This window comes from Rhipicephalus microplus, chromosome 6, assembly GCF_043290135.1.
Source record: "Rhipicephalus microplus isolate Deutch F79 chromosome 6, USDA_Rmic, whole genome shotgun sequence".
Lineage (NCBI taxonomy): Eukaryota > Metazoa > Arthropoda > Arachnida > Ixodida > Ixodidae > Rhipicephalus > Rhipicephalus microplus.
This window is the reverse complement of record NC_134705.1, coordinates 164,054,069-164,069,733: the sequence shown is the minus strand read 5'-3', so window position 1 is coordinate 164,069,733 and position 15,665 is coordinate 164,054,069. Positions and strand designations below refer to the sequence as shown.

General features: G+C 47.0%; 1 protein-coding gene across 1 annotated transcript; it reads right to left on the bottom strand.

The window, feature by feature from the left end:
* Positions 1 to 542: 542 nt before the first annotated feature.
* On the bottom strand, positions 543 to 13,633 carry LOC142765019 (uncharacterized). Its single transcript, XM_075865565.1, has 3 exons — positions 13,546 to 13,633; positions 11,966 to 12,205; positions 543 to 1,005 (listed from the first exon to the last, which is right to left on the bottom strand). Exons 1-3 carry the CDS (start codon positions 13,617 to 13,619, stop codon positions 666 to 668), a joined length of 654 nt encoding a protein of 217 aa, XP_075721680.1. The 5' UTR covers positions 13,620 to 13,633; the 3' UTR covers positions 543 to 665.
* Between the last annotated feature and the right edge of the window lie 2,032 nt (positions 13,634 to 15,665).

The window sequence follows — 15,665 nt, the reverse complement described above, 5'->3', positions numbered from 1 at the left end:
TCGTGTTTGTTTGTTTGTTTGTTTGTTCATTCGTTCGTTCGCTTGCTCGCCCGCTCACTCATTCCTTCGTTCATTCACTCTTTCGTTCGCACGCTCATTTATTTATTTGTTTGTTCGTTCATTCATTCGTTCGCTTGTTCGATTGTTTGCTTGATTTTATGGTTGTTTGTTTTGTTCATTCATTCGTTTAATTTTTTTTCGTTCGTTTGCTCGATTCATTTATTTCTTTGTTTGCTTGTTTCTTTCTTTCTTTGTTTGTTTGTTTGTTTGTTTTTTTGTTCGTTTCGTTCGTTCGCTCGCTCGTATGTATGCTTGTTTGTTCATTTTCGTGTTTTTTTACATTACTTCCTCTTCTCCACTTCTTGAACGAATAAACAGGCCGAGAAAAGAAACGACAGACAACGGCGCTGATCTCGTAACTCACCCTCGTTTTCCTGGGCGCTGTTTATTCGTTCAGTATGGAAGCACAGTACTTTGCCCCATTTAACCGTTCTCGGTCTGCCAATCAGCTGGAATGTCTGTTGAGGTTTATTGCTCTCGACCCTTTTTTATTTACCTATATATAGTATCGTTCTTTGTCCTGCAGGTCGCGGGATCGAATTTCGGCCACGGCGGCTGCTTTTTTCGGTGCAGGTGAAAATAATCGTCGTCTTTTTCGCTCGACGTTATCTACGTGCTACAATGAAGCGTCCCGGCTGTTGTGAGGACATTGGAAGTCGAGGTCGAAGTCTGAGTCTAAGTCCAAATCCGGGTCGAAGTCGTCTCACGATCTTGTCATTCTTCCACCGCGGAAATATCACCAATTTCGTCCCGTTGGACGTGTTCGGACGGCGTGCACGTCTCGACGACGTCGTTGTTGGCACCCCGTCCTCATTCGGCCCGCGTCTTCGACGCGTACTCCGCGCGATGGTCCACTTCGACGTTACGGCCGACGAGGCCGTGAGCTCTTCTGCGTCGTTTCCGGGGACTTGGGCGTCTCTCACGTCAACTTGGAGATTCGCAAACCTGTTCGAGCGATAAAATAAGCCATATGTTGTGTTTATTAGATGTTCACGTAATACTCTTCCGCACTCCGCGTATACAAGCACAGTGTCTCAGCGAACTTATGGCATTTGTTGTTGTTGTTGTTTTTTGCAATAGCGTACATTTTAAAGAAAAAGTATATGCAATAATCTGAAATGGTGAAGAAACGTTAGAATTTTCAATTGAACATTTGGCCTTGGCGCTAATATATTAATGTTAATTAGGCAATTTTCCATAATTAACCAGCTTGATTTACTGGCAGTTTTCTCAGCAAAGACGAAGTATTCTGATGTTTCAAAACAAAGGGCTTCAACTTTTCGAATCAAGATTTAACGCTAGAGTTACTAGGTAAAAGTTTTGTTAATTTTTGTTAATTACTCAGCCTGGTGGATTTGAAAACAAGGATCCTGACGGGATGCAGACGATTTGAAGCAATACTGATTATTTCTACACATGTAGGCCGCTGTTCTTTTTTTTTTTTTTTTCACTCGGCGCAAGCAAGCTGTAATAGTTTATACGCCTGCGACTGAGCCACAGAGCTATATTAGAGATGGAAGTTCAGCTCGCCGAAGAATGCTATATGCAGCTGGGAGTTATTGTATTGGTTCGCAACAAACACGTGACCAAAAAAAGGACAACAAAAACATCACAGCATATCCACGGAGTGAATGATGATGAGTTAGGTGAAGCGTCCGTGCATCTGTCTGTCTGTCTGTCTGCCTGTCTCTCTCTGTGTGTGTGGGTGTGTGCCTGTGTGTCTGTCTGTGTGTCCATCCGTCTGCCTGTGTGTCTGTCTGTCCGTTCGTCTTTGTGTGCATATGTCTGTTTGTCTGTCTATCTTTCCATCTGTCTGTCTGTTCGTCTGTGTATGTGTGTCTGTGTGTCTGTCTGTGTGTCCATCCGTCCACCTGTGTGTCTGTCTGTCTATCTGTCTGTGTGTCTGTCTGTCCGTTCGTCTTTGTGTGCGCATGTCCGTTTGTCTGTCTATCTGTGCGTCTGCCTGTCTGTTCGTCTGTGTATGTGTGTCTGTGTGTCTGTCTGTGTGTCCGTCCGTCCGTCTGTGTGTCTGTCTGTTTATCCGTGTGTCTGTCTGTCCGTTCGTCTTTGTGTGCGTATGTCTGTTTGTCTGTCTATCTTTCCGTTTGTCTGTCTGTTCGTCTGTGTATGTGTGTCTGTGTGTCTGTCTGTGTGTCCGTCCACCTGTGTGTCTGTCTGTCTATCTATCTGTGTGTCTGTCTGTCCGTTCGTCTTTGTGTGCGTATGTCTGTTTGTCTGTCTATCTGTCCGTCTGTCTGTCTGTTCGTCTGTGTATGTGTGTGTCTGTCTGTCTGTCTGTCCGTCCGTTCGTCTTCGTGTGCGTATGTCTGTTTGTCTGTCTATCTGTGCGTCTGTTCGTCTCTCTCTCTCTCTGTGTGTGTTTGTGTGTGTGTGTCTGTCTGTGTGCCCGTCCGTCCGTCTGTGTGTCTGTCTATCTATCTGTGTGTCTGTCTGTCCGTTCGTCTTTGCGTATGTCTGTTTGTCTGTCTTTCTGTCCATCTGTCTGTTTCTTCGCCTGTGTATGTGTGTGTGTGTGTGTCTGTCTGTCTGCCTTCCTGTCTGTCTGTCTGACTGTCTGTCTGTCTGTCTGTCTGTCCATCCATCCATCCGTCTGTTTGTCTGTGGGTCTGTCTGTCTGTGTGTCTGTCTGTCGGTTCGTCTTTGTGTGGTTATGTCTGTTTGTCTATTTATCTGGGCGTCTGTTCGTCTCTCTCTCTCTCTCTCTCTCTCTCTCTCTCTCTCTCTCTCTGTGTGTGTGTCCGTCCGTCCGTCCGTCCGTCCGTCCGTCCGTCTGTGTGTCTGTCTATCCATCTATGTGTCTGTCTGTCCGTTCGTCTTTGTGTGCGTATGTCTGTTTGTCTGTCTATCTGCCCGTCTGTCTGTCTGTTAGTCTGTGTGTGTGTGTCTATCTGTGTGTCCGTCCATCTGTCTGCGTGTCTGTTGGTCTATCTATCTGTGTGTATGTCTGTCTGTTCGTCTTTGTGCGCGTATGTCTGTCTGTCTCTCTATCTGCCCGTCTGTTTGTCTGTTCGTCTGTGTGTGTGTGTGTGTCTGTGTGTCCGTCCGTCCGTCTGTGTGTCTCTCTATCTGTGTGTTTTTCTGTCCGTTGGTCTTTGTGTCCGTATGTCTGTGTGTCTATCTGTGCGTCTGTCTGTTCGTCTGTGTGTGTGTGTCTGTGTGTCTGTCTGTGTGTCCATCCGTCCGTCTGTGTGTCTGTCTGCCCGTTCGTCATTGTGTGCGTATGTCTGTTTGTCTGTCTATCTGTCTTTCCGTCTGTCTGTTAGTCTGTGTGTGCGTCTGTGTGTCTGTCTGTCTATTTATCTGTGTGTATGTCTGTCCGTTCGTCTTTGTGTGCGTATGTCTGTCTGTATACCTGTCTGTATGTCAGTCTGTTCGTCTTTGTGTGAGTGTGTGTCTGTCTGTGTGTGTTCCTGTCCATCTGTGTGTCTGTCTGTGTGTCGGTCTGTCTATCTGTGTGTCTGCCTGTCCATCTGTGTGTGTCTGTCCGTTCGTCTTTGTGTGTGTATGTCTGTTTTTCTGTCTATCTGTCCGTCTGTCGGTCCGTTCGTCTGTGTGTGTGTGTGTCTGTCTGTCTGTGTGTCCGTCCGTCTCTGTGTCTGTCTGTCTATCTATTTGTGTGTCTGTCTGTATATTCGTCTTTGTGTGCGTACGTCTGTTTGTCTATCTGTCCGTCTGTCTGTCTTTTCGTCTGTGTGTGTGTGTCTTTGTGTTCGTATGTGTGTCCGTCCATCCGTCTGTGTGTGTCTTTCTGTACATCTATCTGTGTGTATGTCTGTCCCTTCGTCTTTGTGTGCGTATGTCAGTTCGTCTGTCTATCTGTCCGTCTGTCTGACTGTTCGTCTGTGTCATTGTGTCTGTCTTTGTGTCCGTCCGTCTCTGTGTCTCTCTGTCTATCTATCTGTGTGTCTGTCTGTCCGTTCGTCTTTGTGTGCGTTTGTCTGTTTGTCTGTCCATCTGTCCGTCTGTCTGTCTGTTCATCTGTGTTTGTCTGTCTATGTGTCCGTCTGTCCGTTCATCTTTGTGTGCGTATGTCTGTCGGTCCATCTGTCCGTCTGTCTGTCTGTTAGCTTGTGTGTGTGTCCGTCTGTGTCTGCTGTCTGTCTGTCTGTCCATCCGTCTGTCAGTCCGTTTATCTGTCTGTGCATCTGTGCGTGCATTCGTCCATCCGGCAGGGCATCAGCCGATCCATTCGTCCGTCCGTGCTTCCTTCCATGCATCTGTTTGTCCATCCGTCCGTCTGTCTGTCTATCTGTTTGTCTATCTGTTTGTCTATCTGTTTGTCTATATGTTTGTCTATCTCTTTGTCTGTCTGTTTGTCAGGTACTAGCGGTTAGCCTGACGCAGGTCAAGGTTAGATTAAAAGGAGCTTCGCCCCTAATAGGACACTGAAAGGTGTCCTCCGTTCTTCCTACTTGCCCTTGTACATACAAAATGACATGTAGTCGATTGTTTTCCCGAGTTCATGTAACGACTATAGTTATTACCAACAAAGAACATTCGCTTCACCATGACAGCTTGCCAGTTCCACTCAAACTGGACATTTCCACCCCCTTTATACCTGTTACAAACTACTAAATTTCAGGTATAAAGCATCGTTCAGCTAAACGAGACCTTTAACCCACTTCGTTATTTGCAGATTTTATCGCCATTGGGTCGTATATCAATTGAAAACAATTCGTGTAATTGGAAATTGCGTATTGTTACGAAAGACGGCGACGCCAACACGGTCCCGAAGGCGTCACCAGCCGTTTGGTAGCGTAGGTTTCTGAGCTCGCGACTGCTTCTGCGCAGAGCTGATAAAGTAGTGGACGAGACGACGGTGAGACAACAAGGTTGATGTACAGCAAAGAAATAGAGCCGTTACGAATTCGGCACTGGGGCCGACAGCTTAGAGACTCGAAGAGCCGAGCTCTCTTCTGTGACACCGCTGGGCCGCGTCATTGTCATCAAATCCAGAGCCGCTGCACGTAGCTGCACCCAAGGACGAGTGGCGCCGCCACGCATTACGTAAGACTCGCCAGACTGCAAGGCGCCTATTGCTGCAACGGGCTCGCTGGCTGAGGTGACTCACTGTGCGTGCGCGGCAGAGAAGCACCGCCGCGTGTTGACGCCGTTGAGTTGTTCGCGTCAGGCGGGCTCGCGGGCTGGCCTTGACACAGATTGCCTTTTTCAGAGGCATGGAGTTTGGCAGTGGACTCGCAGGCATAACAGCACCCCCGCCGCCAGACAATGCGCCGGAAAGACGAGCTGCTTCCACGTGGCTCGGATGTCGGGCGCGCTCGTTCGCCAGGTCCCTCCAGGTTCGCCTCCAGGGCCATGGGGAGAATGTTGCTCCAGACTCTGTTCCGGGAACACATCCCATTCTTGAGGACGGATCCCAGTTCCACTGGCTTGTCGCCACAACTTGTCGACCAGCTTCGCTCGTCTCTTCTGACGATCTTTGGTCTCAGCACTTGTCGATGGTTCTGCAACTTGTCAAGAACGGTTCGACAACAGACAACACATCACACAAGCAAGTGCCCTCGGTCACCGTACAGAACACCAGACAAATTATAGTACAACATATACCTAGCTACGTGTCTATCAGAATTTCGTTCCCTCTACGTCAAGAGGCACATGTGTACACAAGACTCTTAAAATGAGATCTCAAATTTTTACACGTACAACAACGTAACGAAATAGAATACAACATAAAGTTGGCTCCTTGAGCTCACTCTGGACGAGAGCCGTGATGACAAAATTTTGCGCCGAATCGCCAGCGAGAAACCAAAAGGTGGAGAAGGTACTAACTAAACGCACGGTTCAATGCGTCTGCATTAGCGTTTAGCTTTCCTTTATTGTAGCGAACGTCAAAGCTGTGCTGTCGGAGTATCATGCTCCACCTCAGTAGCCGCCACTATTAGGCTACATGTTATTTAACCAGGTTAGAGGACAATAGTCCTTTTTGACCACAAACCTCGAACCAGAGACATAACAGGCTAGCTTTTGAACGGCCCACACGCGGCAAGCGCATTCCATTTCAGAGGTACTGTATGCCTCTTCCCTGCCGCTGAGTTTTCGACTTAACTACAAAACTGGCCTTTCGTTACCAGCACTGTCTTCCTGGCACAATATAGTTCCCATGCCGCGATCACTCGCGTCGCATTGAATCACAAATCTTTTAGAGAAATCAGGTGCTATAAGAACGGGCTTTTCGCTTAGGGCCTGTTTTAGCTGGACTTCACTTAACCTAGGCTGTAGGTTCAACTGCTCCAAGATTACCTCCGATCCCCTTTCGATTACATCACTAGAACTCAAAATTTGTGCTCCCTCTTCCTCTGAAGCATTCAACAGCAGATTTACGACCGCTTGACGTTGAACGTATGGTTTCATCAAGTTACTGTGATAAATTTTGTTCAGCCGCCTTCCTAATTTCACTTCATAATTGGTATCAGAAAACTTTGATATTACTTTGGCGGGCCCTTCCCAATGAACCTCAAGCTTGTTCTTTGTAGACGGCCACAGCAGCATTAACTGACTACCTACTTCAAAAGCGCGCTTCTTCGCCGATTTGTCGTAGTATTCCTTCGACAACACTTGTGCATCCTTCATGTGGCTTTGCACAAGATCTTTCGTTTTTCCAAGCCTTTGAAGGAGGTTCAGAACATACGCAATTACATTAGGGTCCTCATCGAATCCCTTCCAGGACTCACGTAGCATACGCAGTGGTGTTCTCAAACTCCTGCCATACACAAGCTCTGCAGGGCTAAAACCAGTGCTCTCATGAGGAGCTGATCTCAAAGCCAACACAGCGGGAGGAATACACTCTTCCCAGTCGCATTTGTGCTCGTAGCAAACAGCTCTCAGTATCCGTTTCAGAACGGAATGCATACGCTCTACCGCATTAGATTGCGGGAGATGGAACGAGCTGTGCACTACTTTTATTCCACATTTATCCATAGAGGTAGAGGTAAGGCAGCTGGTGAAGACACAATCGTTGTCACATTGAATTTCAGAAGGAAATCCGACTCGTGCAAATATAGATAGCAGTGCACCCACGACATAAGGGGAATTGAGCTCCTTAAGTGGTATCGCTTCCGGAAATTTGGTGGCTACACACAGAGCCGTCAGGATGTAACAACAACCTTGCCTTGACTCTGGCAATGGCCCGACGATATCAATTACTAGGCCTCAAAAAGGTTCTGTGATAATTGGCATAAGCTTCATGGGTGCCTTCCACTTGTCTGTGGATTTCCCTGCTCTCTGAGAAGTGCCGCATGAGCGTACAAAGTCTTCGATATCCTTCTAGCATTTCGGCCAATAAAACTCAAGGTAATTAAACTATAGCATTGGTCTTTTTTATGTCGAGATGCCCTGCCCTTGCGTTTTCATGCGCCAGTTCCAATAGTTGGCGATGACACTTATGTGGCACAAAAAGCTGCTCATACTTGCGACCTTGCGCATTTGTATAGCTCCGATACAGGAGTCCTGCTTTCTCAAAAAAAGAAACATTCTTTTTTTCTTTTTTCCAAAGTTTACGCTTTCCATTAGTGCTTTAATCGAGAGGCCTTCACGCTGCTCTCGAATGAGCGTTTCTCGATCAACCCTCGACAGCTCACTCCACCTTTCCACTACAGGCGAGAGCATTGTACCTCTCTCGCTCTGACTCAATGGCGCCATGTCGTCTCCCCCTGCTACGGAAACTGCGCCAATCGCTTCGGCGATGGGCCGCTCGAGTGGCTGCTCACATGACTCACATGGAGAATTTCCTCTCTGAGGTTCCGTCGACTCGCTACGAAGGTCACTTGATGCTTCACCACATTGAACAAGAACAAGCTCCTGCGAAAGCTTCCGCGCTTGCGATCGCGTGAGGGCCATGCACGCTAAGTTGGAGAAGAATGATTCACCCTGCTCTTTGAGAAGCTGCTCCGATTTGTTAGAGAGAAGATAAGGAAAACGATCGGGAAGCATGGCAGACACAGCCGCTTCGGTGCGAAGCTTACCGAACGGGCCTTCAATGACAACCGTAGCGATTGGTAAGCAAGAACTCTGCTCCTCGGCGACTTGCCTGATCCACGCGCATTCTCCTGTAAAGTCATCCGGAGACACCAATGAAGGATGGACAACGTCCATGGTTGCGCTGAGTCTCCAAGGGCTCGACACGTTTTCCCATTCACACTAATTTCTTGGAGATACGGCTCCAACAACCGCATGTTCTTTTGCGATTCTCGGATTGTTGTGAAAGCAAACTTTTGCTGACAGTTTATCGCGATGTGCCCTTCCTTTTTGCAGTTGTAGCAGATTAGCGGCTTTCGTGATTCATACACCCGTGTGGTATCAGTGCGTTGTTTAGGAACCGCACTCGATTTCTCCGCTTCCGTTTGCCCTTACCCTACAGTGTCCTTCGTAAGAGACGGGTCCTTCTTGAAATTACGGTGCGGAGCGCGTTTCCGTTGATCAGGTTTCCTTGAAAAGCCCTCTTTCCTTTCATCCTTTTCAACACGCACTGCCCTGCTATGCAACTTTCGGCGCGTATAATACTCCTCAGCTAACTCTGCTGCCTTGTTTAGCTGTACTTCACCAAGTTTGTCCTGCAGTCAAAACTTGACATCCTCCGTGATGCAGCGGTAGAATTGCTTCAATTCAATGCATTCCACGACATTATCGCGATCGTCATAAACACCTTTGCCCTTGAGCCATTCAGTTAAATCGGCTTTAAAATGAAACGCGAAGTCAACGTATGACTCATTCCCCTTTTTATCATACCGGAACCTTTGCTTGAAAGCATCGGGTGACAACTTATAACGTCTCAGAAGCACTTGCTAAACCTCGTAATAGCTCTCAAAAGCTTCCCTCGGCAAGTAAGTTATCGCGTCGGACACTTGGCCGGGAAGATGAGCTAACAGGTTCCGCACCCAAAGAGACCGCTCCAAAGCATTTCGCTCACAGACGTGTTCAAACTTGACGAGATACTTCGCCGTGTCCTCGCCAACTACGAACGGTGGCAGTTGGTCCCAAATTCTATAACCACTGACCTGAACTGTAGGAGAAGCTACGCTAGGCGCCTGCGAACACTGTAGGATTGCCAATTCTATTCGTTTCAACTTGAGGCGCTCTTGTCTCTCGGCCTCCTCGCGCTCGCGACGTTCGCGCCTTTCAGCTTCATCACGTTCGTGAACTTCTCGCCTTTCAGCCTCCTCGCGGCGTGCTTTGATATCCACCCAGGCTTCATCGACTTCCTCAGCCGACACTCATTCATCCTTAATGATCTCAAGGATCGCTTGCTTTCGTTTCGCACGGCCCAAAGTAATGCCGAGTTCCTTACAAATTTCGATGGGTTCCTTCACTTTAAGGTTCTCCATCGTTCACACTAGCCTCTTGCTGTTTGCCCCTGTTAAGAATCTACTTGCCGTGCCCACTATAAGCCTACTAGCAAGACACGCAAGCAATTTTCAACACTCCCGTGTTTACACCGTCCGCATTAACTTTGATTTCAAAGCGCTCTGACTTGGCTTGAAACGATCAAAGCTAACTCACCAATGCTTCACACAGCCCTTCTCTAAACTACTATAACCTGAGCTAGAGTAGTCTGGTGAACTGAGGGGAAAACATCAGGCACTCACCGCATTGATGTCGCTGACGCCGGCCGATCCCGCAGCTGCCAACCACTGTTACGAAGCGCACCTCCGACGACGTTACGAAAGGCGCCACGAAGTCCCACCACTGCCACCACTGTTACGAAAGACGGCGACGCCAACACCGTCCTGATGGCGCCACTGCTTCAAACTCCGCCGGGAAGGTCACCAGTCGTTTGGTAGCGTAGGGTTCTCAGCTCGCGACTGCTTCTGCGCAGAGCTGATAGACGAGCGGACGAGATGACGGTGAGTCAACAAGGTTTATGTACAGCAAAGAAATAGAGGCGTTACAAATTCGGCACTGGGGCCGACAGCTTAGAGACTCGAAGAGCCGAGCTCTCTTCTGTGACACCGCTGGGCCTCGTCATTGTCATCAAATCCAGAGCCACTGCACGTAGCTGCACCCAAGGACGAGTGACGCCGCCACGTATTGCGTAAGACTCGCCAGACTGGAAGGCGCCTATTGCTGCAACGGGCTCGTGGGCTGAGGTGACTCACTGTGCGTGAGCGACAGATCGGCGCCGACGCATGATGACGCCCTTGACTTGTTCGCGTCAGGCGGGCTCGCGTGCTGGCCTTGACACAGATTGCCTTTTTCAGAGGCATGGACGTTCGGTGTGGACTCGCAGGCATAACAGTATGGTTTCGTTACGTTAAATTGAGAAGAGGTAGTTTTCCAAAATCGAGCATTGACAATCTCTTTTAGCTATAGTTGAGCACAGCCTAAGAATAAGTGCAAAACCTCCTCATTGTGTAAGTGCTGTCGTTTCAATTTGATGCACTAGTTCTCAATGGTGAAGTTGTGCGTAATATTTTTTTGTTTTTTGGTGTATTTCCATACTTGTGTCTTTTTGCGTATCACCCATCTATGCCAAAGGTCTTACATGATAGGATGGCAGAACCTCTGAAATAAATAAATAAATAAATAAATAAATAAATAAATAAATAAATAAATAAATAAATAAATATATAAATATGCTACACCCGCAGTCACCCCTAACCTACCGAGAGGTGGGATAAGGGTGGGATTCATACACGATAAATGGGATACATACACGTTACATCCAATCAGATTCGCTTATTTTCATGACGCCAAGCAGATTTCGCCTGTTTCATGCAGCTGATTTCGCGAAACAGACTCATGCCTCTGTCGCTGTTTAAAAGTTGCACACTTCAACGTTTCGGCAAATTTATTCGCGACATCACTCCTCCGCCAAAGGTCATATTTTATGTAGGAGCAACGAACCTTCAGTTTTTGATGTGTGTATACAATAAAATTTCATTGGAACGACCATCAAGGGACCCTAGGAGAAACTACGTTAAAGCGAAAGCTAGCTGAACTAAAATAGCTACGTTGCAACTTGTTACCAATAGCTAAAGCAAATATGAGCTGTTGAAATGAAATGTGAACCTTTTATTCCCAGCGCTGCTTATTTAGACGTGGACCTGTGCTTATTTAGTATGTTTTGAATAATGAAAACAAAATGTTTTGCTGCACTTTAGCACTTACGACTCTAGAGTTACGAATTGAATTACTGTGTCCGAGTTCTCATAAACCATCTTCAGCACAACACTCTGCTTGGTAGTGAAAGACTTCTATTTTTTTTAAATGCACCGGTGCTTCTTCTGCTTTGTGATGAAGAACTTCTGTTGTTGTTGTTTTTTAAGTACAGCAGTGCTTCTTTAGCTGAAGGCTCTTCGTGCTTCCACCGTCTCTGCCCCAATCTTTCAAACAATTTCTCATCAATATGACGTGATAGGCATTAAGTGGTGTTACAAAATACGTTCGCAAAACTGAAATGCGCTCTCCACTCCTTTCTTTACACATAAACGCGTTAGCAGTGAGTGTTCGTTTGTTCAAACGGTATTTTTACTGTCTTAACATCAGCGTAGCAAACGTACTAGGTACAACTCGAAAGTAAACCAACATGCACGACTTTCTTGCATGAATCATTCACAACCATGCTCCGGTTTTGCGGGCGGAGCTTGCAGCTGTACATGTTATAGCCGACTAAAATAAATTCTTGGAAACATTTCGGTACGCACACAGTGGACAGGAAAACGAAAGGCGAGAAGGCGCGCTTGTTTGTCTTCCGTTTTTTTCCGTCCACTGTGTGCGAGCCGAAATGTTTCGAAGAATGTCATCAAACCAACTCGCCCAACTTTCCATACTATTACTAAAAGAAAAGTTCGCGGAATCCGGGTTTCACCTAATCGAGCTTTCCGGTGTGTGCGTGTACTGGTATACCACACCCGCTACACAGACTCACGTGACGGTTTCGTTGGTGTGGTTAGTGGGGCTCGGAGGGTCGCTGATCTTGGCGTTCTTGTCCGACGACATCAGTAGGTGCATGACAATGCTGACGGCCAGGACGACCGTGAAGACGAATACGGCGGCGCCAGCCACGGTACCCAGCCTCCTCGCCGACTCCCAGCCCGCGGGCGGTGGACGTGGCAGGTCGCGAGTCTTGAGGTCCTCCAGCACCAGGTAGCCGCTCTGGACGCCGTACCTACGGTGTGACCGCGTTACGCGTACGCGCATTAGATGCGCAGACATGCTTCTATAGCACAACTTTGCAGGAAGAGCGCAAGAAAAGTTCACGGTGTCCCTTATGCACATGTCTAAGGAGGACTAAAAGCATTTTTCTTTGTTAGTCGTTGTACTCATCCTTCTTGTACTCATCATTAGATGCGCAGACATGCTTCTATAGCACAACTTTGCAGGAAGAGCGCAAGAAAAGTTCACGGTGTCCCTTATGCACATGTCTAAGGAGGACTAAAAGCATTTTTCTTTGTTAGTCGTTGTACTCATCCTTCTTGTACTCATCATTAGATGCGCAGACATGCTTCTATAGCACAACTTTGCAGGAAGAGCGCAAGAAAAGTTCACGGTGTCCCTTATGCACATGTCTAAGGAGGACTAAAAGCATTTTTCTTTGTTAGTCGTTGTACTCATCCTTCTTGTACTCATCATTAGATGCGCAGACATGCTTCTATAGCACAACTTTGCAGGAAGAGCGCAAGAAAAGTTCATGGTCTTTCTTATGCACATGTCAAAGGAGGACTAAAAGCATGTTTCTTTGTTAGTCGTTGCACTCATCCTTCGCCGCTCTCCCCCGAAAGCTTTCCGTACCTGACCTGGCTTTGCCTTGCCTCCGTGATCAGCACCCGTTTGATCAAAAGGCGGTGCCATGTGATGACTCCATAACGTGAAGCCACGCTTAACGCAGTACAGCGCGTTAGATGAAATGGCTACAGCATTTTTCCGTTGATTAGGAACTACGTTCAATAAAAATATGCAGAGAAACTGGCATCGTACTCACAAATTCAGTAAGTCGTAATGTTGCCGTGAAGTTCACCAGAAAAAAAATCGATATTACGGCACGGGCGTCGATCAGAGGGTGCAAAAGGGGTGTCGACGTCAACATGAGTGATTAAAAAAAGTCATGTGATTGCGTCATCATGTAACGTCATCAGGACTCCACAGATATCTAGAATTGGTGACGTAATCATGACGCCACTGTCATGATTACGTCACCAATACTAGATATCTGTGGAGTGCTGATGACGTCACATGAAGCAATCACATCACTTTTTTTAATCACTCATGTTCACGTCGACACCCCTTTTGCACCCTCTGATCGACGCCCGTGCCGTAATATCGATTTTTTTTTTTCTGGTGAACTTGATGGCAACATTGCGACTTACTGAATTTGTGAGTACCAAGCCAGTTTCTCTGTATGTTTTTATTAAACGTAGTTCCCAATCAACGGAACAACGCTGTAGCCATTTTAATCTAACGCGTTGTACTGCGTTAGAAAATTTAAAAAAAAAAGAATGTGCGAGATACCTGGGCAAAGCGGTGCCTTCCTGGGGCTTCGGGGGCTCGTAAAACTCGTGAATGCGTTCGGGCACCACCGACATGCTCGGCCAGCTGGTTAAACCTGCGAGAATAGAGAGACAGCATTCGGGACGGCGGTGTGGAGGGAACGTGAACGCCCCTCCGACAGCTTTGTCTACAAAAAGAAGGGAGTCAAACACTTGACCTGCGTACTTTTCACTATAGTTGTCCGGACCACGTGTGACTGTCTTCTTTTAATATAAATATATTTTTATTTTCATTTTCTTAGTATAATGAGCTACATACACGTGACCAGCATTGACGTGAGTAATCTTAGGCATGTTGTTCGTGACGTAACCACACGGGGTCACCATGTCTGGAAACATGACCGTGGAACAAAAACTATATATTTCAATATCAGTCTGCTGGTTTAGTCACTGCGGCGATCAGTATCGCCTTGCTTTTTGAATCCTAACGTTGGATCTCCCTCACAAACGACCCATATAAGAAATGTGGGAAAGGCCCCCTCCCCCTTTTTTTTTTCAAATGGCAAAGTGAGATGACGATTTGTTCTAAGTTCGTGCAGTTTTGGTGACAAGCATCCGTGGGTATTGTGGCAACATTCGCAATCAGTACGAACCTCCACGAACACTTTTTAGCGGAAAGACGTGCATGTTCTGAATTTTCTGCACTCTGAGAAAAAAGCTCCTCTTGCCACGTACATGACGCTCTACAAGGATATTCTCTCACTCTCTCTTGGGTGTCAGAGCTCTCCGAAGGGAGTATAATGTCCTCCAAAGAGAGTTCACGTGTTCATTTTTAAAGGAGCGCATACTAGGCTAGCCAGAACTCTTTAAAAAATGTCAAAGGACTTGTTTTTTTTTTCTTTAGCGTAGTATGGCTGATCATCCACAAAAAATAAAAGACGAATTGCGTCTTATGCATGTTCAGCCATGTATGCCTGAACGCGGAATGTTCCACTGCTGTCATCTACCTACTCAGGGGAAGAAAAATCACGTTCTCGGGCAGCTCTATTACGTGTACACCAGGCCATGAAGCAGTGACAGGAAACCAGTGTGCGGACGTCATTGTCCAAGCATGCGTTGACCGGGAGCCGCACAACGACGACGAACCAACCAAAGTTACTAGACGCTATGGAGCAATTTTCGAACACCAGAGAGTCCTGAGGAGGATGTACAGCTCTCCCCACAAAGACCTCAGCAGAGAGAAGTCGGTTGCATGGAGACAGCTGCAGACTAATACGAACCCCAATCTCAGACTTCCGAGTAAAACCTACCCGAGAATATACGCCAACAAATGCCCGCTATGCGGAGAACACCCCACACTTTATCACGAAACATGAGTCTGCCACCGCACACAGGTATAGTGCCAAGAAACTGTACGCCAACACCGGAGCAGTGTGAGGCTGAGCTGTCCTGCTGTAAGCCTGAAGAACAGCTCAAACTGATCAACAGAGCTTGCAAGATGGCAAAGTCCTCGGGGGTCCTGAACTGAGGGCTCCACCTTCGCAGGCAAAATATTTGAAATGGAGTTTTGCATCCGTGAAGACGCTTAGTGCACTGAAGTTCACGAGCACGCCCGAAATATACGTGCAGTTTTTTTGAGGCGCATATCAGCTAATCGTGTGACACGTAAGGGCTTGTTTTTGTTCCTCTATTAACTGTGGCGTGCACCCACTGTAAGGTATTACCTGAAAATTGAGTTGTTTTACCAAATAATACGAAGCTTTAGGGCTTCGGGTAAGACGCTTAGACAACCACAGCAAACGAGGAGTGTATATTGATAACAGTCATGTAAATAAGAAGCCCCTCACTTACGTTTTCGAGTAACTAAATCCGGATTAGACACTGTGCGACCCTGCAGCAGCGATACCGCTTGAAATTGTGCCTAAATTTCATAAAACGACAGTAGCACAACGCAATAGGTCCACGATCAGGTAGGGTGTCCACTTCTTGTTCTTTTGTACCTTCTAGTGAAGCTCACACCCACTTTGGGTGACCGGCCAGGAATTTAGTGGTCTTATAAAATATTATGAAAATTTAGAGTAATGTAGGTTATAAAATAAAAACATTACAAGCTTGATATGAAATATTTATGCTCAATCAAAT

Coding starts and splice junctions, on each gene's coding strand:
- LOC142765019 (XM_075865565.1), bottom strand. CDS start 13,619: ATGTCGGTGGTGCCCGAACGCATTCACGAGTTTTACGAGCCCCCGAAG. Junction 12,206..13,545: donor GAAGGCACCGCTTTGCCCAG/GTATCTCGCACA, acceptor GTCACACCGTAG/GTACGGCGTCCAGAGCGGCT. Junction 1,006..11,965: donor CACACCAACGAAACCGTCAC/GTGAGTCTGTGT, acceptor TCGCTCGAACAG/GTTTGCGAATCTCCAAGTTG.